The sequence below is a fragment of the Camelus bactrianus genome, chromosome 13 (assembly GCF_048773025.1).
Source record: "Camelus bactrianus isolate YW-2024 breed Bactrian camel chromosome 13, ASM4877302v1, whole genome shotgun sequence".
Lineage (NCBI taxonomy): Eukaryota > Metazoa > Chordata > Mammalia > Artiodactyla > Camelidae > Camelus > Camelus bactrianus.
Window position 1 is genome coordinate 33,947,075 of NC_133551.1, and position 24,406 is coordinate 33,971,480.

The window sequence follows — 24,406 nt, forward strand, 5'->3', positions numbered from 1 at the left end:
ACATTGTCAGTTACTATAATGGGATACTGATGGGAATCTGATATTTACATATGAACATAGGGAGGCAGAAACAAGTTTTTTTTGCACTGGACTCTATACTGGTATTCAAATTATAGAAAGTGAAATCCAACTAGCTTAAGCCAAAAAGAAGAAAGGAATGTCTGGGCGCTCTGTGGAAAATCTAGGAGCGGGGCTGGTCTCAGGCAAGACCAAATCTATGTAATTAAATGATGGACTCTCCTGCTGTTCTTCTCTGCCTCTCTGTGTTAGCCTCATTTTCTTCTGCTGCAGCGGTTTGTGACATCCTCTCCTTAAGCATTTAGTAGTGCCACCAGATGTTTTCTATTAAATTATACTGAACTGGTTGTGGTTAGCTCATGAGGATTCTTAAATTAGAGAAGATGAATCTATCACAACAAATGTCACAAGACAGCATTTCAGTATGCATTTAAGGAGGACCTAATGTCTTCAGCAAGTGTGTCAGTGTGTATTTAAATCATCATCAGTTTTGCTCTTCTTTCTCATACAGCATTTTCACTCCTTAATTCTGTCTGCTTGATTTATCCTTATGCTTTAAAAGAAAGTCAAAATCTAGGAGATTTTGGGTAGCATACTGTGAGGAGGAGGCAACATATGGACCAATAAGGTACCAGAATTAAACAAGGAAAATATTTGGTTTTAAAGTTGAAATTTTCCTGTCTTTATTCATAAACATATGCCTAACCAAATATCCTGCCTTCTCTGACTGTGGGACAGGCAAGCAGGCATGAAGAGGCTAAGGTAGTTGTGCACATATGCTTGGAAATGGGTTTCTCACTTTAAATGAGGATCCAAGGAATTTGATGTATCATTGGGATTCCTCAAGATATACAGAATTTGGTATCTTTTAAACCCAGTCATTTAGTTAATATTTCACACAAGGTTCTTTCTTTGGTGATACCAGTACTTTCCTTTGTAGCTTTATTTATATCAAATTATAAAGCTTATTTGATTCAGCCATTGTTTTCTGGTACATGTATACCTAAAAACTTTTCAGAACTGATAGTTCTTAAAGATCCAGAATCGAGACTATTGCATTAAGAAATTGTTGAGGTAGAATTAGAGTTTGAATTTCTGCAATGTATTTCCCTAAATAAGACATTTTGAAAGGGATGGTCACTTTAGATTGCTTCAGATTGGGGGATAAATAAATCACTTTTTTAAAGTAGCTAAATATGTGTAACCTTATTCTGCATGTCATTTAATATACTTAACATGTGACGTTGGCTACATTAGTTTTAGAGAATTGTATTTTCAGCAAGTCAAATAACTTTAAACTATAAATGTCATAAACTGTGTTAATTTTTTTGTCTTGAATGTATTTTTTCAATTTCTCATAAAGCTTTTACATCTTTTTGTTTATTCTTCTTTCCTTCCTCATTCTCTACATCCCTGATTTCGTTTCTTTTTGCCATTATATATTATTCCCCAGTGAATCAGTGTTTTTCTCTTGGGCTGTGATCCCAGAAACATATTGTGCATGAACTCAAGACCTATAAAAACATAATTTACTTCCCAGTGTTTATAACAAAAATCCAGGGAAATCCTGTTTAAAAAATTAGGTCTACTTATTTCATCTTTGAACTAAAACAATATAAGGTATAGTGCACATATTACTAAAGTAAGCTTTCCGTGTTGTTGTATTTACTGAAAATACTTTCATGAGTTTATGTATTTGTTAATAAACTTTTGAAGTTTCTTCTGTTTTTTGTTCTTAAAAAATATGCAAATAGCGTTGTGTGAATGAATGGTATGAAACAATACATATGTGTTAATTCAGTTCTTTTGTGCATTCAGCAAAATCTAAATCAGCAATACATGTATAGCAAATAGTCTTTCAATTATAGGTAACTATTATATGTAACTGCTGTACATTTAGTTATTCATAAGGCTGGTCTGAAGATTTCAAAACACTCATTTTTTTGTACTTGTATATATTTACATACATCATAAAGGATAGATTACATAATTTGGTTTTTTATCAGAAAAGGTTGAGACTATTTTGATTTCATTTAGACCTCCTTTCTCACACAATCAGGACATTTTTAATTATACCAAAACCACTGATGTGTACTCCACCAAACAAAAGAGAAAGGAAATTTCTTCTGTTAAGTGGAGACAAGACAGCCACAACTGAGAAAGATGAAAATGGGTAGACAGAAAATGGAAATAACTATGAATTGGAATGTAGAGCCTTGTTAGAAGGAAGTATCATGTCAGGGTTCTTCGTGACAATTAAAAAAAATTCTACCCATTGTGGAAGAAATTGCTTTTATTTTCATTCCTATTAACATTGCAGAGTGAATTTCCTTAAAGGACTAATAACTATATAAGCAAAAAAATTCACAAAAGCAGTATAAATCTCTAAGACATATATGAATTTTATAAGTAAATTTATCAAATAATCTCATTAGTTTGGCATTTAATCTATGTAATTCGTTTTAGCACTACGTTATATGCTGTTTTTGTATTTTTTTTTAACTTTTACACACTAGGTTTGACTTTTCACATATAAATTTCTTGAGGAAAAAACGATTTTTATTAATCTATATCACAATAGTATACTTAGCATACATAACATAGAGTATGCTCTTAAAATTTTTGCTGATTTAAACTGAATGCAGTATGTGAAAAGTGTGGCTTTGTGCCAGTTATAGGGAAGACGAGAGGCTAAAAATGGTAGTTTTTACAAAATTTTTTCTTTAGGGCTTTAAAGTTCTAAATTTTGTAGGGTCACTTGAGAGTTAATGAACAAAAATAAAGTTGGTATGATAAATTATAAATAGTAGGTTTTATGTCATCAGTGAAAATGAGTTTATTGAGCACCAATTAGGTATACTAAATTAGGAATAAGTCCTTGCTCTATAAGTTGAGGTCCTTGCCCTAAAGAATCTTAGAATTTTATTTTCCCAAAAGTGTTCTGAGAATAAGATCTCACTTATTATCAGAAATATTCCATTGGAAATTGCAGGCTGAAAAAAAGTTATCTTGATTTTATCCTGTTTAAATTCTTTGGATTTTACTAAAAATTTTAAAAGCTCAGGCTTTTCAGTTCAGAGCATAAATAAGGCTTGGTTTATAGGTTCACTTCTGTGTAAGCCAGTTTGTTTTGTCAAAGACTTAACCTACGCCCTTGCCCTGTGAAATACATGCTATTGATCAAAAGAAGGACTAAATATGTAATCACCCTAAATCTGTTACCACTACTGGAAAAGTTGGTCAAAGTCCTTGATAGTTCACTGGATGTAGGACAGCAATATATAAAAAACAGATAGCAAGTCTTCCAAATAGCTCTCTGTATCATTTATTTAATCCTGGTGTGATGTATTGGGGAAATAAACTGGAAAACGGAGGAGCCTGAATTACCAGCTGACCTCTGCTCTGTCGCGTGAGCTTAATTGAGTAGATTTCACTTAGTTGACTTACCTGTGGGCAGGTTTTTATTTAGTGAATTAAAGGAATGTTCAAAAAACAAACTAGTCCTGAGACCGAGCCCAAAGCTGTGTTTTCCTCAGGAGTATAATGGTGAATCTTGCTCGTTTCTTGAGGAATAACATTTATATTGGTCATTTAGGATTAGTACTAATCAGTCTTTAAATGAAGTCAGGGAGTCTAAATGTATAACTTCTGGACTGTGTAAGAATTTGGATGCTTAATTAAAATGGGACTAATCAGATGGTTGTAATGGCCTCATATTAAAATTAACCACATACAGAAGTCAGCTCTGGACACTAACATGTAATTTGACTTTTAAGAGAATATGAATTTACTTCTTTGGGGAATTGGGAGGGACACAGGTCGCATCATTATCCTGTAATTGCAGATAGCTGTGTCATTTTACTTTTTCACCAGGTTAATAGGTCTTCTGGAGATGCTTTGCCCTTGCCAGTGTTAACATTTGTATTCTTTATTTGGAGAAACTCGTAAGTGGATTAGATAGAAAAATGATACATTGATAGACTTGTATAAAATGTTAGTTTTTTCCTTTCACTCCTTAATTCACTCATAGCATTTTAAATGTATAACACATTTGAGTTACCTAAGCAGTCCGACTTCAACAAGGCAAAGCCAGTAAATGAGGGATTATGTCTGTTGCTAAAGTTAGGTGTCAAAGTACAACCATGTTTTTTTCCTTTAAGTAATATATTTTTATTAGAATGCTACTTAAATATATACAAAAATACACTTTCCACTAACAAAAATCAGAAGTTTATAAATTACAAACAAAACTGCAACACTGATAAAGTTCAAATAAAGTAAGCTCCTTTTGTGTGGTAAAATATATATATATAATATTTGCCATTTTAACCTTAGAAAGTATAAAGTTTATTGGCATTAATTGCATTCAGGATGTTGTGCAACCATCACCATCATCTATTTCCAAAACTTTTATCACCCAAAACAGAGACTCTGTAACCATTAAGCAATAACCTCATTTCCCGCTCCCCCTCGTCCCTGATAACTTCTGATCTACATTCTGTCACTATGAATTTGCCTATTCTAGATATTTCATATAAATGGAATCACATAATATTTGTCCTTTTATGTCTGGTTTATTTTGCTTTGGACAATGTTTTCAAAGTTAATTGATCTTGTGGCATATGTCAGAACTTAATTTCTTTTTATGGCTGAATAGTAACACTCCACTGTATATATATACCACGTTTTATCCATTCATCTAGTGATGGACACTTGGGTTGTTTTCATGTTTTGGCTGTTGTAAATAATGCTGCTATGGATTGTGCACAAGTATTTGTTTAAGCCTCTGTTCTATTATTTGGGGTCTATATCCAAGAGAAGATAAACTTTTTTTTAATTGAAGAGAATATCTTCATGACTTTAGAGGGGTTAAGCTTTCTTAAACAAGATCTCAAAAACATAAATCATAAAGGGGAAAAAAATCGTTGAATTTGATTATATTAAAGTTAAGAAACTCTTCTGCAAAGGATACCGTTGACCAAGTTAACAGTTAATAGACTGAGTTAAAGTAATTCAACAGGAATTAATATGTGGGATGCACAAATAATTTCTGCAAAGCAACAAGAAAATGATAAGGAACCTAATAGTTAAATGAGCCCAGTAAACTAATAGGTGATTCAGAGAATCACCCAAATAACTAATGTGTAAATAAAGAGATACTTCTGGGCATTTAACCCCCCAAAACTCATATGCCTGTCCATAAGGGGACATTGTACAAAGGTGTCTGTTGTTGCACTGTTTGTGGTAGCAGGAAGTTGGAATTAACCTAGCTGTGTACACCAGTTGGAAGATGGATGCATTCTCTGTAACACTGGGCAGCCATTGAAATTTAGCGCTTATCTAGGTGTACTTACAGCCACGTGGAAATGTCTTAAAATCTTAATGTAGTGTGAAAATAGTTTGAAACTAAACAAGATCTACAATAGTATCATTCAGATAAATTAAAAACACATATTTATTCAAAGAATATCACTTTTTTAAAGAATAAATATGTATCTAAGTCATATCAAATGAAGTGTATGCCCATTTGTGTGGGTGCCTATGAGGGGGTGAGTGGAGTTATTAAGAATTAATATGAAAAAAAGTGACAATGAATATATATATGTTCATGTGTAACTGAAAAATTGTGCTCTATACTGGAATTTGAGACAACATTGTAAAATGATTATAAATCAATAAAAAATGTTAAAAAAAAGAATTAATGTGGAGATCGAGGATTAAGAACAGAAAAATAACAGGAAATATGGTGACCACTGCTTAATATTCTTGACTTCTAATTTACTCTTCTTACTGTAGACTTTATACCTATAGAAAAGCCTACCCCTCTAAGTGAACGTTTATATTGCAAATTAAATTTCTCTCAATTCCTCCAAACCACCATGTACGGTCTCCATAGAAGGAGGGTGTGGTGGGATAAAAGATACCCTTGTCGAATCCCTGGAACCTGTGAATATTGTCTTATTTGGGAAAAGGGTCTTTGCAGGTGTGATTAAGGTAAGGATCTTGATATGAAGAGATCATCCTGGATTATCTGGATGGTCCCTAAAGCCAATGACAAGGGTCCTTATAGGAGGTGGAGCAGGAAAAGACACAGACACAGAAACGAAGGCAAAGTGAAGACAAAGGCTGAGATCAGAGTGATAAAGCCACAATCCAGGCAATGCCAATGAATGCCTTAGAATGTATTGCCCACCAGAGGCTGTGAAGGACACGTGGCTGGGCCAATACCTTGATTTTAGACTTCTGGTGTCTAGAACTGTCAGAGAGTAAATTTCTGTTGTTTCAGTCCACTAAATTTGTGGCAATGTGTTGCACTAGCTACAGGAAACTGACACAGAGGGATATGAAGTTGCTTGCTTGTGGTTTTAGGGCTTCTCACACAAGATATTGACACACTTTGTGCAAAATAGCTTCCCACCACGTAGTGGCCCTCCTGTTTCCCCTCTTGTAAGATGAAGGCCTGTAGCAGCCTTTTGGTCCATTAATTGGTAAGTGGTCGTTTTTCTCCCCATAGACTTCAGAAATCGGTCCCAGCTTAGCAAACAGAAATACTTCATGCTATAGAAGTTGACTTCAGACTATTTATTAGTAGAGAAGTAAACTCTTAATTTTAGGTTTAATACTCTGTTGTCAAAGAATAAATAGACATAGGCATAGTTAACTGAGTAAGAAATTTCTCAATGTGGGGTAATTTTTTTAATTTGTTATTTTATAATTAATAATATACTCATAATAAAGGAGTTTATAATTGGCACATATATTATACATAAGTGCATATAAGATGCTTAAAAACAAGTTTAATTTTTAATTTTGGTGAGGGAATATGGATTTGAATAATTGAAACCTTTGCAGCTGATAGTTTTATTAAAAATTAAGTAGGGAGAACAATTTCTTTGATGGTATAGTTTGTAGGAAAGCATGTTGACAGTACCTTGTAGAAGTGTTTCAATGTCTGGCATACAAGATATAGAACTTAAAATATAATAGATTATATAAATTAAATATATTAGAACATATAGATTCTCATATTCCTCATTATATGGATAAGAAAAACAGAGACCCAGAGAGGGTTGATCCAACAGCTGGTTACTGACAGTCTTCTCTTCAAGATTTCCTTCAGTCTGGTGCTTTACTGTGCTGACTTAGCTCGGGTGTCTTTGGAACAGCTCTTCAGATCATTTAGCAGAGAACAGCAGCTAGTGCTGTGCTTTGGTGATCTGGTAGTGGTGTGTAGGAGGCTGTGAAGACAAGTGTGTTATCTCGAGTTTTTGGCTGTAACAGAAACCTCAATTTATATTGGCTTTAATAACATGGTATCCTATTATATTATATACCAAGAATCTGAAGATAAGGTAATTCTAAGAGTTGTTAGTTTCGAGCTAGAAGATGTACTGAAAGACCCCAGTTCATCATTCTTTCCTTCCCTGCCCTCTTTCCCTCCCTCCTTCCTTCTTTTCCTCCTTTTTTCCTCCTCTTTTCTTCCTTCCTCCCTTCTCTTTGCCATCTTCAGTTCCTTTGGTTAGCACCACTTCCTATATAGTTATTTTCAGAGGCAGAAAAACACCTTTGTCCTAGGACACATACCTTCTTAAAAGCAAATAAGCCTCCCATCGAACTTATAGGTGATTGTCACACTGGTGACTGATTACTTGTCCAGGCTGGATTGGAATTACCACAATAGAACTAGTCATTGAGGAACCAGAATTACATAGTTTGAGAGAAGAGAAATGCCGTGATAAGACTGTTAAATTAGGCATAAAATTGGATTATGTATTACCAGGTAATAAAACTATAGCCTTTGGGGCTATCTTCTTTCCAGAGCAGGGGAAACAAAACAAAACAAAGAACTGAAACAACACCTTATCATTTTTCTATATGTTAACTGCTGACTTGACAAGGTTGTAAAACATCTGGGCCCTAATCAGTTTTTCATTAAACAGTTACATTTCCTGAGAGAGTCAAGTGAGCCTCAGGTGGACTTACTAGAAATACATGATATTAAAATGCCATCCAATCATATATTTTCCTTATTTCCGAGTTCTGAATGCTTTTCCCCCCACAGGAATAAGTGAGATTGTGCAGGAGATGGTATAGGAAGAAAAAGATAATAGGAATAAAGGCCCAGTTCCAATCTATGCACATATTCCAAGTTAGGCAAGTTTTTAACTACTGGCTAGGTTTCCCTTTTTCTTGTTTCCTTTATGTAGTCTCAAAACATGTAAATTCTTGTCACCATTCTCTTTCTTGGCTTAGTACTCATAGTAGTTTCCTCTGTGACCTTGCCATCAAAAAGGTGTTAATTTTTACTTAAGTTTGTAAATAACATACATAAATGTCAGGACAAAGCAATTTAATCTTTGGAAAGCAAATTCAAGTGCATGGCAGCACCTAGCATGGTGTATCTAGCCAATAAGTGCTTTGTAAGTGTTATTTGAATATTAACATTTATATAGTTCATTGGGATAAGCTTCCTGTTGACATTGTATCTTACTCACTGTTTTGTGTTTAATGCCTAGCACAGTGCCTGGAATGTTGTAGCAATTAAATATTTGTTGGATAATTTTTATTTTTTTAGTTTTTAATTTATATATATATATTTATTGAAATATAGTCAGTTTACAATGCTGTGTCAATATCTGGATAGTTTTTAAAAGCAAATTCATTTTTAAAATGAAGAATGCTCTACAGCAGTGTTCTTTAAACTATGATTGCATAGCCCCTAAAAGAATTAAAAAAAAAAAAAATCCCTGCCCTTCACATGTTTTAAGTTGACATTTAAGTTTTCCATCACAAGTTTAAATAGTTTCAAAGGTATAAATTCTTTTGCAAATATTGATATATTTAAATAAAACTATTACATCAATTTTAAAATGTATCCAACAGAATGTAAATACCATAGAATTTTAAATATCATTTACCTAAAAATGAGCCATTCCTTCACTATTACAATTTTAACATTATTTATTTTTCTTCTTCAATTTTCTTTTCTATTCTCATTCTTCAACAGAATTTTATTAGGATAAAATTCCTAATGTAATATATTTTTATGCTTGAAAAATCTTCTACTGATCATATTATTCATTAAAATTAAAAGGTTTTAAGATTTTCTGTGATTTCTAGGTTGTCATGATTATTGATATACAATTGATCAAAATAGCATAAACATGTTAAAATATTAGCAAATCACTTTCAAGCTAAAAAAAGTAAAATGTTACTAGGAATGCATTTTTTTTTAATTGAAGTATAGTTGATTTACAGTGTTGTGTTTCTAGTATACAGCATAGTGATTCTGTTATACATCTATATATATTCTTTTCTATATTTTTTTAATATAGGTTACTACAAGCTATTGAATATAGTTCCCTGCGCTATACAGTAGGACCTTGTTTATCTATTGTGTGTGTGGTAGTTTATATCAGAATGCATCTTTTGAATAGGATGTGACAGAGCATATTTTTGTACTCTGATTAAAGGAGATTACCCTAGGTCCAGTATTTTGAATTACCCCCCTTCTTTGACATATCAGAGATTTTTATTCTGCACAGCGATGCGCCATCATAAGACTCAGGGCATGCTTTCATGCGAGGTGTGCTTTACTGTTGTCCTGGTGGAGGAAGGATCACAGTGAAAGGGAAGTGGGAGTGATGGTATCAGCAGGTCAGTTTTACAGTCAGTATTTATGCAAATTAAAGACCTCAAAATGGATTCCCATGAAACTATCTGGGTTTACATATACCTTGGTAAGTCTTTGTGTACCCTTAAGACTACAATTTGAAGTATCTTAAAGGATAAGTTGTAGAGGTCATGTTAAGTGGATTGTCACAAACGTGATTAATCAACAAGACTATTATAATGAGAGTGTGTTGTTTCTTTCTGTCTCTTCCTTTTCCATTCCACGTGATTCTGGTAGGACTGCCCGTCATACTACCTCATCTAGAGGGAGCCTGGCCTGGCCAATCATTTTAATCTTATTCCCTTGGATACAGTAGTTTGTTTAGCAATGGGCTTTAAAAACCAGACAGATCAATCAAAGTCCTCCCCTGAAATTGGTGTATAAACATTGAGGGAAAATAATTTTACTTTCTTTCTATTGGAGCTGCTGAGCTGTGAAGATGTGTATCTTGAAACTGTTGGCAACCAATTGGAAGTGCCCGCCTGCAGACTGAAGGCAGGCAGGTCAAACCAAGGGCCTCATGGGGCATGGAATTTCAGCCCTTGTGGCCTCTGTTCCTGCAGCTCTTGATCCTGTGAGCTTCCCCAGTATCCCAGTTTCTGCGTGAGCCACTGAATTACTTTTTTTGCTTGAGTTAGTGTGAGTTGTATTTCTGGTGCTGCTGAAATAATTTTATTAACAACTAAGGAAAGTAAACCCAAAGTATTGTGAAAATATCTTTTATAAAATAAATAATTTGGAAAATTTTCTCTTCTAGATTGTTGGACCTTCAGATGGAAGTAGTTACATTATAGATTATTATGGAACCAGACTTACAAGACTGAGTATCACTAATGAGACATTTAGAAAAACGCAGTTATATCCATGAATATTTTAAAAAAAAGAAACAGTAAGTGATATGTATATGTGATCTTATTATAGTATCTGTATAAAATTATGAGAATTTGAGAACCAGAGAAATTTTAAGAGATCATCTCATGATATAAACCTGTCATTTTGCTTACCAGGAAACACAGGTCTCTAATCTTTTGTAAAGCATTTTTACGTGTGCTCATTGCTCCTACAGTTCTCAATTCAGACTCTCTTTCTTTGCAGTGAATATTGTTAAAGGACAACATCCACAAGAAAAAAAAAATCAAAGCAAAAAGATATTCCATAGTTTTATATAATAGTTATGATGAAAGTATGTGTTGGAGATTAATAAAGTGTATCTTTTCTACTGTTCATCCTTCTTAGGGTCATATCCTTAAACTTCTTTCTTCTCTTTTCCTTTCCTAAACCTGAAAGTTGATACGGTTTCAACCCTGAACTACGATAAATACTTATTTTAACTTAAAATAAACCCTGCCAATGAGAATTATTAATTGGCCTTAGAACTGTCTAGCAGCTTTCAGGGGGCAGAGGGAAAAATAGGCTGAATGTTCTAGCCACAGTCATGGTCTTAGGGTTTTCAGTTGACTCTGTCTCAGATTGCTTCTAGAGGCCAGGAGAGGATGTTGTAGTGCATAAATAGGCTATGAAGTATAATTTTGCCCTTAGGGTAGATTTTTTTCATTTCTCATAGTAAAATTATTGGATATACTTTATTGTTATTGTCATGAGAGTTGAACAGTGACAGACCCTGTCAAGATCTGAGGAATTTATTCAACTGATTGTCCAAAAAGATTTTCATATCTTCTCTTAAAGAATCTTTGGGTTTAAAATTAAAATGAAGCATAGAGATCCATGTGCCCCTCCTTACCAGGGAACAAATCGAGACCTAAGGAAGTTAAACCTGAGACACACAGCTAATCGGTGCAAAACTGAATCTAGAATGTACATCGTGCATTCCACTGATGGTTCTCCTCCTCCCACCCCCCAACTCCGTCATTCTGTATTAAGTATCTTCATTTTGGAAATTGTTACTCCTACTTTATGAGGAGGGTTGTGTAGTTTCACATAACCTTATTTTCATACTGTAAATTGTTGTTTCTCTTTTTAAAGCATATAGATTGTTTTAAACCTATAATGTGTGAAAAGTAAGCAAATGCAATTTAAAAAGCAATTCCATTCTCTGTGGCCTATTATATAAACATTTAATTGGAATTCCAGGCTCAGATTTAAAATTTAAAACTTGAAGGACCCATTGAGAAGGCAGAACTCTGCATTGTCATTCATATAATCTCCTACAGTACATACAGAAGTGCTCTTAGAGAAAGAGAAAAAGGTCTTGAGTAACTGAAGCATCAAAGTGTGCATCTGTAGTAACTTTGTTAGGTTCTTTTAAAATACTGTGTTTTAACAATATTTCTTCTTTCTGTTTTAGGATTTGGGCCTCCTTGGTTTTAATAACTCTTCAATATGTAGATTTCCAGATTTTCCTTTTTCCTTCTTCACATATCACTTCATGGATTCTGTGTAACTTTTTGTGTCTGTTGATGCTTTTGTTATTTTAGTTAAAAAAGTCTTTTATTCTGAGATTTATTTAATAGGACTTTCTTTGAAAGCTGTATGATAATAGAGTCTTTCTTAGGCTCCTGTCTCTGTGAGATAGATAGCTTATTACCCTGATGTTCTTTAATGTCTTTTCCAAAGCAAGTTGCCACTTGTCATTTTCGCTTCTGAAAAATAAAAGTATGACTTCCTCGCATTTTGTAGTGCTTTATTATTAAGAAGACCGTCTTAATATTGAATATTGCTGTCTTCTGCATTTTGATCCTTTGGAGCAGTTAATCCATGGTACAAACAAACACCATTTATGTTACCAGGGGCTGCAGCCTTGTGTATGACAGCCCACACAGTTTTCTGTAGCTTTCAGATCTGTCTTTGCCTTGGTATTCAGGGAGCTAAAGATCATCAGGGAGTCTGAAACCTTGAGGCAACACGGAGCTTCTGGCCTTGACTCGGGCCTCTGAAGTGTGAACTTGCTCCTTTTTGCTTTGGGAGTGATGCACTAGCTTTTGGAGGACCAGATGCTGACTCATCCAGCGCAGTGCAGTTATATTTGAAGCTGGATGGACAAGGTGGGAACATCAAACAGATGATTAATGTCTTCCGTCTGTTAGCACTGCCCGGCAGATGCCAGCGCAGGCGGCTTGAGCGATGCACCAGTGTCTAGAGGAGGCAGCACCGTACGTCAGCGCTGGGTTTTCTTACCGTGTTCAGAAGGGTTTTAAGAAGACGGAAAAACATGAAATGTTCTGTCCGCATAATACTGTCACACTTTTACTTTAGTAACAGGCGTATCAATTTCAAAATTACTGGGATCTGGGCTCCTCAAAAGTAAAAGCCATAATTTTTCATCACTAATTTCACTCAAACATATACAGTGTAGTACAGTTCACTTCATAATATGTTAGTCATTCAGGAACAGCTTCTCCAGTTGGTGGAAGATTATTGAGTATTGATACATGAAGTGAATTTGGATTGACTCCTAATATACACCAGGAATGGTCTCTGACTCATTCATTAATGGAAATATTGAATGTCAACCATGTGAGAGATACTGTTCTGGATTCTAGAATGCAGCAGTGAACAAAACACAAAACGTCCTTGCCCTTAAGGATCTTACATTTCCTTGGGGTTCAGTTTTTCACAGTGACATTTTTGGCCTCACGTAAGCTAGGTGCACATTTTGTAGTATCCCCTAGTTCTTTTTGGTTGCAGACTGCGCTTTGAAGTTTACTTCGGGATCACCTAAATTCAGATTTTAAACATCTTTAAGTTTCCATAGCCATGTAAATTCAATTATATAAGAAATACCTGCAGTCATATCTTGAAACTAATCTTGCTTCTTGCGTAATTGTTATTAACTTGACCAGGTGGGAAGCAGGTGCTTCTCAAAGTATTTATTCAAATAAGCTGTACTCCAAAAGAGTTGTTGGTCAAATCTAGAAATAAAGTCCCTTCACCATATACTCTTAAACCTTTAGACTTTAATTTCACTATGATTTCCTAAATTTACATGACAAGAAGACTGTAGTTGTTCAAGTTTGTGTAATTCCTTGTTGCCTAATACATGTAGTTCTTTTACAAATGGGTTTTCTGTCTTACTATTTTATTTTTATGTGAATTCATTTAAAGCAAGTTTGAGTCTCATCAAGCACTGTGTTGTTACGGCTGTTGTTAGTATTGTGTATGAGTACAAAGGTTAAGCCCTCGGTATGAGATGTTTTATATGATAACCCTGCTTTTAGAGCAGTGGCCAAAATTGTGAGAGATTAGCTCACTCATTCCTAGGTTTCTTCCTAAATCCCCTAGAGTAAAATGGAAAAGGATTCTTTTGATTCTGTAGAAGCGTTTACAAATGATACTACTTTAGCCTGAAAGGATTAATACAATTTCCAGAAGTACCTCTTTACCCAGGAAGGTTTCTTACCTCCACTGTATTGAACTAAAGAGCCTCTTTAAGACTTTAAAGCTTCTGTTATGTCTACAGCCAGCATTTGTTCGTGAAACTGCTAGGACTATAAGGAATATTAGTGTAGGGGTATGTTTTGTTTTACAAAAAATTTCTGTGTCTTTTCCCCTTATGTTAACCTAGAAGCTTAAGGCTAAGTATTATTATACTACTAGGCAGCTAGGAAGCTAAAATAGAGCTAATAGCAAGAAACCAGCAAAAAAAAAAAAAAAAAAAAAGAAAGAAAAAAGTTCTTTAAAGTCCAAGTAAGATGTTGGTTCCTCTTTCTCATTCAAGTACCTTAAATGTAGATATTCCCCCAGGGTTCTGGCACCTTCCTTCTTCCATTTCTCATTAAATCAGCATTCATTTTGCATTTTTCTATTTACAAAATTAATACAAGCTTAATGTGGAAATTTGGGGGAGATACCAAAAAAATGCAAAGAAAAAAATTCATTCCACAGCTCAAACATAACAATGTTAATATTTTTATGTATGTCTTAGTAGTTTTTCCATGCATGGAAATGATATATTATCCATACTGTTTTGTAGCCTGCTGCTTCACATCGTAAAGATTTTTCTATTTCAATAAGCCATCTTTTATAAAATTATTTTTAATGGCTACTGAGTATTTCATGTCTGTATCATTATTTGTGTAATTCCTTATTATTTGGTATTTAACTTCTTCCAATAAATAAACAGTGTAAATTTCTGATTTTTTCCTCAAGAATTATCATTCTTAGTCAAAAAGTAACCATATATTAAAGGTTGTTGATATATATATATATATATATATATATATATATATATATATATATATATATAATCTCCTTAGTTACCAGGATAATAGAGAAAGAATGAAGTCAAATAGCCCCAACCCAGACAAAAACCTGTCAGTCAACTGTCAATTATTCTGGTGCAGATCAACTGCAGATAAAGTGCTGCAGGGCCCCGCAGCTGCCCCTTGCTCTGCAATGAGACCATTGCTTATGAGTGCTGATTGATGGTCCTCACATCTCTCGCATTCCTCACAACGGCTGAGAAGAGCCAAAGTTTCAGAACCGGATGGTTGTGAAGAGAAAGAGTGCTGGATGTGGGTTTGGGGGAATGAATGCAAATCTGTTAGTTTGCACAGGATGTCAAATAGTTGGTTGAATGATCTAACTGCCCTCTTCAAGACAAGAGAGAAGAGTTTTTAGGAATACATAGGAAGCCCATTCATAATGGTCTTTATTCTCTGCTGCGGAGAGGGAGAGGGAGGTGGGTAACTTTGGAAAATGAGAACAGTTACTCATTAGGAATGAATAAAAATTCAGTGCAGCACTGAGTACCCGGCAGAGTCCTGGAATAGTGCATTTGTAGCGGTGCTCATCCCTGTATCTTTTTAATAGCGCCTAATATCTTAATTCTTAGTAAATGTAGCAGTGCTCTGAAAACTAGTCATTGCCTGATGAAGAAACAATGTTGTTTACTATCTTATAAAGTAGGTATGTTTAAGAAAATGCTTGTTAAAAAATTAAGACTTAAAATCTTAAATTTTCAAGATTTTAACTTGTTAACATTTCCTTTTATTGCTGTTCGTGTGCATGATGTTAAGCTCTATAGGGTCTTCCTAAAAAGTCACTATCATTATCCTCACTTTACGGACAAGTAAGCTGAGTCCCACAAAGATCGAATCACTTGCCCAAGATCAGGAAATACGTGGTGAAGCCAGGATTCAAACCAAGGTCTATTAACTGCTCTCCTCCTGCAATGTGAGAGTTACAATCATCTAATTCTATGAGATATACTGCTAATGATTGTCTGAGAGATTTTTCTTAATATATGGTTTAATGTTTTCAGTAAAGATGGAATTATCTGCCTATACTGAGTCTTTTTGCTTGACAGTTTGCTGGTTTAAAGAGAAAGAACTTACTTTACTTACAACTTCTCAATTTTACATGATGCAAGTGCCAAAATGTTTCATGAATATCAAAATGAGACTATGACAGAACAGCGATGATTGTCGAAACCCAAAAATTTTTCTGCTGTTGCCTTATCTGACATTTGCAGCACTTTCTAGACCAAAAGTCTGATACTGTTTGTATGACAAGAGGAGAGATGTTAGGACCATACTGTCACGCTCTGCTTCGTCTTGCTGAGGTCAGATGCAGCTAGGGATATCTGTAGGTGGTGGGATTGCAAGTGACTTTTATTTAGTTTTTCTTTCAGCTTATCTGAACTTTCTAATTTTTCCACAATAAACGTGCATTATTTGCATGCATGTATTTGGCACAGTAAATAATAGTTTAGGTAAATTAAAACAACGCAAGACAATTTTGTTTTCTTTTTCCTCTCCCTCCTCTTCAGTATACGCTCACCCTGATTTCTAACATGATTCTGACTTTCAAAGAGCAGATAATATTCAAAAGAAAAAGGTAGATCTAACACATGATATCAAAGGTTTCCCATCCAAGCAGCACGATTTGATGGGAAAGCTCAGACTTCAAAATCAGGCCTGAGTTTGCCTCCTGTCTTTGCCACTTGTTTTTGTCACTAACGGTTCTGAGCCCCTCTGTCTTCATATAAATAGGGATAATAATATCAGTTAGATTAATATGATATAGATAATAGTCACCATTTATTAAACAGATTTTAAAGGAATGGAATGTTGGAGGCGTTGGGAAGTTCCATCAGGAATTTGCAAGGGGTTCCTCGTACCTGGGCAGTAGTATGGTTATACCTTGAGTCAAATACCAGTGGACTCAAAACTTCCTTTACAGAAGGAAGGTGGGATGTGTTCTTTAAACATTGTTTACCTACATTTTTCTTATCTCCGATATCTTTAGCTGTAGCTACTCTGTAATAAGGGCCAAAGATGTCGCTTTTCTTGAGAAAGTAGTCTATTGACCCCTGCACTGCTTTAAGACTCCAAAGGTAAGGGAAGACTGAAGTGTTGCAGATTTTGTTTTGGTTGCTTTTTAATCTGAAGTTCTCCTGAGATATTTGTCTAATAAATTTAGAAATGTTGCTGTGAGGCAGCTGTTCAGTCTACTTTCAGACTAAATTAAGGTTGATTGCAAGCAATCGCTATGCATACAACAGAATGTTGCTTTTAACCTGTCAGTGTTATCGGAATATGCCAAGCATGTGGAGATTAAAACTTGAAAAATGATCAAGGTTAGAACTACTTGGACCGCATATGCCAAAGAAAAACATTGTTTTACCAGAACACTTTAGAAAATGTGTACTGTTTGAACTTTTAATCATGTGAGCTAATTGTATGTTTAAGAGGGTGTGATTATGAAGGCTCATGGTCCCATCTTTGATTTCCAGATAAACCTCAAAATTTGACCACTTATTTGAATGATTTATGAAATTCATTCACCACTGCAGCACAAGAAACACTGGGAAGAACGACATGGCTTTTTCATGTGGTTTGTGATTGGGTGGTCTGAGACCTGACACAAATTGCTTTAAGTAAGGATAGCAAACTTTTAAAAAGGGTTTTAAAAGAAACGAATTTATGGTTTATTAATTCTCAACTATGTATTGACCTACTGTGTGCCCCTCCTACTCTTGCCCTTCCATATATTCTCCACACAGCAGCCATATGATAAAAGTAAATCAGACTGCACAGCACAGGGAACTGTATTCAATAGCTAGTAATAACCTACAATGAAAAAGAACATATGTATATAGGTATAACTGAATCCCTCTGCTGTACACCAAAAACTAACACAATATTGTAAAGCAACTACACTTCAATAAAAAAGAAAATCAGAACTTGTCATTTTTCTGCCAGTTCTCCAGGGGTCTCTTCCTGTCACACTTCAAATATGCCAAATTGGTTCCCACCTCAAAGTTTTTATCCTGGCTCTGTCCTTAGCCTGGAGTGCTCTTTCCCAGGTCTTTGCATGGCTTGTTTCCTCACTTGTTCAGATCTCTACTTAAATATTGTCCCTGACCAACCATCCTTTCTAAAACACTCCCCCAGCCCTCCACTAGTCACTCTCAGAATCCTGATTCTGCTTCATCCTCTTCAAAGGGCTTATTGCTACCAGAAATTCCGTATGTTCATTTATTCTCCCTTTGTCTCCCCTACTAGAATGTAAGCTTGGGGAGGGCAGGGACTTTGTCTCATGTATCACTGTATCCTTGGTGCTTGGAACAGTTCCTGGAACATAATATAGGTGCTCAAGAAATATATTTTGAGTGAACGGGAACTCTAGAATGGGTTAACAGGAATATGAATTAATCTGAGATGGAATAACCTTCTGCTTCAGATCCCTCACTTTAGGAGTTGTCATCCAAATGTGGTTCCAACCCTACTTCTTGTCTACAGGAGGTGGGTGAGGAAATGAGCCTACGCTGATGGTCCCAGTGCTTAGAACAATGCCTCGCACAGCCTAAGAATTTCACACACGTTAAATTCTTACCTTGAAATGGGTGATTCCTGGAGGTAGTTCTCAAAAAAAGACCCATGAGTAGAACAGGAAGGAGGTGGCAGGGATGAGGGGGGCAGTCACTGAATCACCCAATATGTGTCATAGTATGAGGTGTCATTATATACTTTCCTGACCTGATTATCCTCACAGTCACCCTGTGAGGCAGGGCAATTCACGTCCCTTCCAGTTACAAAGGTCTTTTACGCTGTAAGTATAGATTGCTAGCCTTTGGGTGTTGGCAGGAAGCTTTAGCTAAATATTGTGCTCCTCTATAGAACTCTGTCTGGTTACTCATTCAACTTTTCACTATCTACCCACCATCCAACTATACCAATGGCTACGTAGAGTAATGCTTTAATCTCATGGATTTTAGGAGCAGACAGATCTGCCACATATTACAGGCAAGGTCTTAGGAGTGAGAATTCCTGCTGCTCCACCTCTTCACCAGCATTGGATGTTGTCAGTGGCTTGGAGTGTAGCCATTCTGATAGGTACGCAGTAGTACCTTATTGTTATTTTAATTTGCATTTTTTGTGATGAGATATAACATGGAACGTTTTAGTATGATTATTTGCCATCTGTATATCTTATTTGGTGAGGTATCTGTTAAGGTCTTTGGCCCATTTTTTAATGAGTTTGTTTTTTTCTTACTGTTGAGTTTTTTTAAGAGTTCGTATTTTGATAGCACAGGGAACTATATTCAGTATCTTATAGGCGACTATAATGAAAAACAATATGAAATGGAAAATATATTTATATATATATCACCGAATCACTATGCTCTACACCAGAAATTAACACAACATTGTGAACTGACTATAATTCAATAAAAACAGCAACAAAGAGTTCATATTTTGGATAATAGTCCTTTATCAGATATGACTTAGGCAAATATTTTCTGCTAGTGTGAGGCTATCTTCTCGTTCTCTTGAAAGTGTCTTTTTTTGCAAAGCAGAAATTTTTTAATTTTAAGGAAGTGCAGCTTATCATTATTTCTTTCACGGATCGTACTTTTGGTGTTATATCTAAAATGTCGTCACCAAACCCAAGTCTAGGTTTCCTCCTGTGCAATCTTCTAGGAGTTTTATTTTGGATTTTGCATTTAGCTGTGTGATCTATTTTGAGTTAATTTCTGTGAAAGGTGTAAGGTCTGTGTCAAAATTCACCCTTTTGCACATGGATGTCTGGTTGGTCCTAACACTGTTTGTAGAAAGTTCATCTTCGCTTTTAAAAGTTACTTCTCCAGTGTTCCTTATGGCTGAAAATAGCAGCACATGCACCACGAAAGAAACTTGGACGTGACCTTTGATGCCATCTTTTCCCTACATCCAACGGATCACCAAGATTTATAGTCCACCTCATAAGTACTCTGTAAACATTACTCATCCTCACTACAACTTTTTTTATTTCAGAGCCCTGGCTATCTCTCGTCTAGGATCCTGTGATAAACTCCTGCCTGCTCTACCTGGCCGAGTCCCACCTTCCTCTCCGGGTATCTTTCCTACTCCATCTGAAAGATCTTTCTGAACAGCAAATCTGATCATCTTTATCCAGCTTAAAACTCCCCAGAAGCTCCCCATTTCATTTACGATAAGATCCAAATTCCTTTTCCTGGCTTAAAATGTTTATCCGGATTGAGTTCCAGCCACCATCGATCACGTCCCCGCTCCTGTCACCATCAGTACTTGTGAGCTGACCCCTGCAGATTACAGGAATGTGCCCGGCTCTCCTTTCCTCTGAGACCTTTGCTTACGGTTGTTTCTTGTTTGAAACACTCTGATCACCCACTTCCAAATATCTCTTGCAGGTTCTTGAGGATGTGGATGGAGGCCAAAAGTCCAATCGGGTCTTGCTAGGCTAAAATGAAAGTATCCCAGGCGTGTGTCCTACTGGAGGCTCTAGGGGAGAATCTATTTCCTCTCCTCTTCCAGCTTCTTTTTAAGTTAGGTTAGACGCCCCTCCTCTGCCCTCCTGTGGTGCCCTACGCTTCCCACTGGCGTGGCGCTGACCATTTATTACTGTGAAGATCTCTTTTAAAGACAGTAATACTTCTTAGAAAAGTAATGTAACAGGTATCTGTGTGCTCAGCACTGAGATGAAATGTATGTTAGTAATTTGCCAGATTTGTTTCAGATTTCTCTCTTTTCTCTCATGCAATAGAAGGTTATGACATAACTAGAGCGCCAGCCCTCCCAAACCTTCCTCCGCCTTCCCCGCTAAGGCTGAGCACTAACCTGAAGCTGGTGTGGAAGAGACTTTTTCCTCATCTGTTTCCCTCACTAAACACACGGCGGGGCGGGAAGGTGTGCGCCGTTTGGCTGTGATCTCTCTATGGCCCACACCTGGCACGGGGCTTGTCGGCGATGCTCCTTGAACAGCTGGTTGAATAAGACTAGCCTCAGCTTGATCGCCTCTCACTTGCCGCCTTCCCAAGCAGCGCTTGGCATTTTTCACGACAGCTCTGCCTGTCGTTCTTACCTTACAGGACATGTGCTCCTTCTCAGAGAAGAGCTAAGATTGTTGTGGGGGCAGAAAGAAACGAAAGACAGAGCATGAGTTCTGGGTATGTGCCTTTCAGCGATGACTTAATCTCTCTAGATGTTTAATTTCCTCTTTTGTAAAGATGAGGCTAATAATACTCATTTAGTGGAGGTTTTGTGAGAGTTAAATAAAATGACAAATGTGAATGCTCCCTTTATGGTGCAATCAGTTCTCAATAAATGGTACCATTCCCATAAAAATAATTAAGCATTTTATCTTGTTTTTCTTTCTCAGACTTTTTCCCCTCGCAGGTAATTCTTCCCCCTTTCCATGCTCACGTGCGCCATTGTTCCTTCTCTCACTCTGTGGCCCCAGGGAAGGGCGCTCCACTCCACACTGCCTGTCCAAGGTCCAAGGGCTCTTTGAGGCCCAGCTCTGCCCAGTCCTCAATATCCCTGCTTTCTTGTCCTCTTTACTTCCCTAAATGTAGGTCCCAGATCACTCAGCATCTGTGATGTACTCTCTAACATGGCATCCCTTCCCATTCTACCTGTAAGTTACTTGGCGGCAGCGGTCATATCTTCTGGTCCTCTATTATTTTCCACACTTCCCAGCATGAACGTGGGAGGCAGTGTGACATGGACTCAGATTGCCTGAGTTCGAAGCTTTGCTCCACCACTTGCTAACTCTGTGATCTTGATTTTAGGCCTGGATTTCATTAGTTGTAAATTGATTGGAGTATAATACCTACCTTATGATATAGTTCTGAGAATTAATAAGATATGTCTATAAAGCATCTCGTACCATGATTTTTCCCTAAGTGCTCAATAAATACTGGCTGGCATTAGGATTATTATCCATTAAATAATACAATGTTATAAGTTAATTATATCTCGATTGAAAAAAAACACTTAAGAGTTTATTAACGTTAATGCTAATGCATTCATTTCCTATTGCCCCTGTAACAAATTACTGCAAACTTCCGACTTAATAAAATGCACATTGATTATGTTACGGTTCTGGAGGTCAGAAGTCCAAAGTGGGTCTCACTGGGCTGGAATGAAAGTATCACCAGGACTGTGTCCTTCTGGAGGATCGAGGGGAGAATCTGTTTCCTTGACTTCCCCAGTTTCTAGAGCTTGTTCACATCCTTTGGCCCATGGCCCTCCACCACTCTGCCCTCTGCCTTTGTCGTCCCACCTCCTTCTCTGACTCTGACTCTCCCTCCTCCCTCTTTCACCCATAAGGACCCTTGTGAGTACCTTGGGCCCACCCAGATAATCCAGGATAATCTCTCCATCCCAAGAGTCTTAACTTAATCACATCTGCAAAATCGCTTTTGCAGAAAGATAATATATTCAAGGGTTCTGGGAATTATGATGTAGACATCTTTGAGGCGCATTTATTCTGCCTACCACATCAATACAGTAAAACTCACTCATTCACTCAGCACACATATACTCATCACGTATCCATGCCAGCCCTTGTTTCAGTCCCTGGGGTTGCAAACATAAATGAAAATAATATCTACTCCTCACATGGCTTTTAGTCTAAAGAAACTTTGAAAGCAGTAGATCTACTTTATGACAGTACTTCCCAAAACATGGAGCGGAAATGAAAATGTCTCACAGTTCCTCGTCACCCAAGGCCTAGTGCCATTTTGACTGGTGGAGAAGCAGAAGATGGATGCAGCGCATCACCTGCTAGGTGACGCATGCCCTAGACTTGGATGTGTGAATACATGTCAACTAAGTTGAGGTCTTCTTGAAATTGTTCTCCTAATGAAAACCAACAGAAACCAGAAACACAGCCTTCAAGTGAGAAAAAGAATGTAGAAGGACAATAGTGCCTTTTATTTTCTGCTTAGCATCAAGATTTTACACATGCATCACAAGGATTAGGGACAGAAGTTTACTTCGGGCATCATCTGTCCAACAGAGTAAACTTATCTCATTTACCTTCTCACTCATTAGAATAAACACTCCGCTTCTTCTTTTTTTTTTTTTTTTTTTTCACATCTATGCTTTCAATTATTGATTACCAGGCTTACCAGGGATATTATCACATCCTATTCACATAAACAGAATATGTAAGAATGAGCACCGGAGTAGGAAGTACCTGCCAGATTTCTTAGAGACATGGCCTTGGTTGGCAAAGCAAAGCCAGGAAAAGAGAACAAAGGGTCAATTCAATCATGTCTTTATTTTGACTCCCTTCTCAGAAATTAACAAAAAATATTCCTCTCTAGACCCCCGTATTTCCTATCTAATAATTCTACCTGGCTCCTTTGAACCCAAACTTTCCCTCCAAACTTCTTTTCTCTTCCATAGACTTCCTCCTACATGGCTACTGAGAAGTGGGCCAACCACAGCAGAAGGGCAGAAGCTGGAAAGGTTTTCCTTCCTTCCTAGTACCTTATGGCACGTCTCATGTTTCCACTGGTTGGGGCTTGGGCTTGTTTGTGCTTTATCTTCTTTGGCTCTGAAAGAACCAGAAATGGCTGGTGTGGCCTTCTTAAAATGCAGGAAGCTCACTCTGGCTGCCCTTTTGTTTATTCATTATTTTTAAAGGTGAGATTTTTGTGAGTCACTTTGGTTTGTAGAGATCACACAGCTCATCTTGTGAAGGCTGCACTGACACTCTCTCATTCAACAAATATTTATTGGGTACCTACTGTGTGAAAGATGGGTACAGTAGGGCAGAAGCTGGGGAAGGGAGTTAACATCTACTGAGCTCAGTATGTGTGTGCACTGTGACCTTCTCTGCTTACTGAACTTGCCTAAGACATATAAGTCATTATACACAGAGGTTTCAGTATGGCAGGTGGATTTCTTCTTCCGTTGCCAGCTCCAATTGTCTGTCTATAGCACTGCATGGAGAAGGATTGCAGGGCTAAGCTCAAGCATGATGGGAAAGCATGGTGAGATCAATAAATAATGTCTGCTGTGAGTATGAGGGAGGAGAATGACACTTATGCCATGCAAACTTTCACTTACTCCTTAAACTCTTACTGAAAACTAACCATGCTCTGAGCACTATGAAGGCCTATGTGGATGTAAATGCAATACAGAGCAATATGTGAGTAATGCCAGTAGATGACCACAAACACACTGCACCAGAGAAATGTAGAGAAAATACTCCAGAGTGGTCAAGAAGTCATCAAGGAACAGCTGCTACATGAACTGAGCCTTGTATATTAGTCAAGGTTTTATCAGAGAAGCAGAACCACTGAGTGTCATGGAATAAGGGATTTATTACAGCAATTAGACATTACTCAGTTGTGGGAGGATCTGGGAAAGTAAAATCCAGAGAGGGGAGCTGGAAGGTCAGAATTAAAGTCACTAACCAGTCCTTCTAAAACACTGGAACTGGTAGATAAGTAAGAGTTGCAAGGGAAATGTGGGAAGCCAGGATAAATCTAGTTGCTGA

The 24,406-nt window shown here is 36.7% G+C and overlaps 1 protein-coding gene across 6 annotated transcripts in view; it reads left to right on the forward strand.

Annotated features, from left to right (window-relative positions):
- TM2D1 (TM2 domain containing 1) overlaps positions 1-24,406 on the forward strand; it is a 73,184-nt gene that overhangs the window by 30,434 nt on the left and 18,344 nt on the right. The window contains exons 6-7 of one of the 6 annotated variants that reach the window (XM_010949804.3): positions 10,449-10,580; positions 11,997-12,320. The exons of the other annotated variants lie outside the window; for them this stretch is intronic. Coding sequence (XP_010948106.1) covers positions 10,449-10,559 — 111 coding nt within the window. The 3' untranslated portion in view covers positions 10,560-10,580; positions 11,997-12,320. Of the gene's footprint in view, positions 1-10,448; positions 10,581-11,996; positions 12,321-24,406 lie in introns of those variants that run through there. 6 annotated transcript variants of the gene reach the window in all.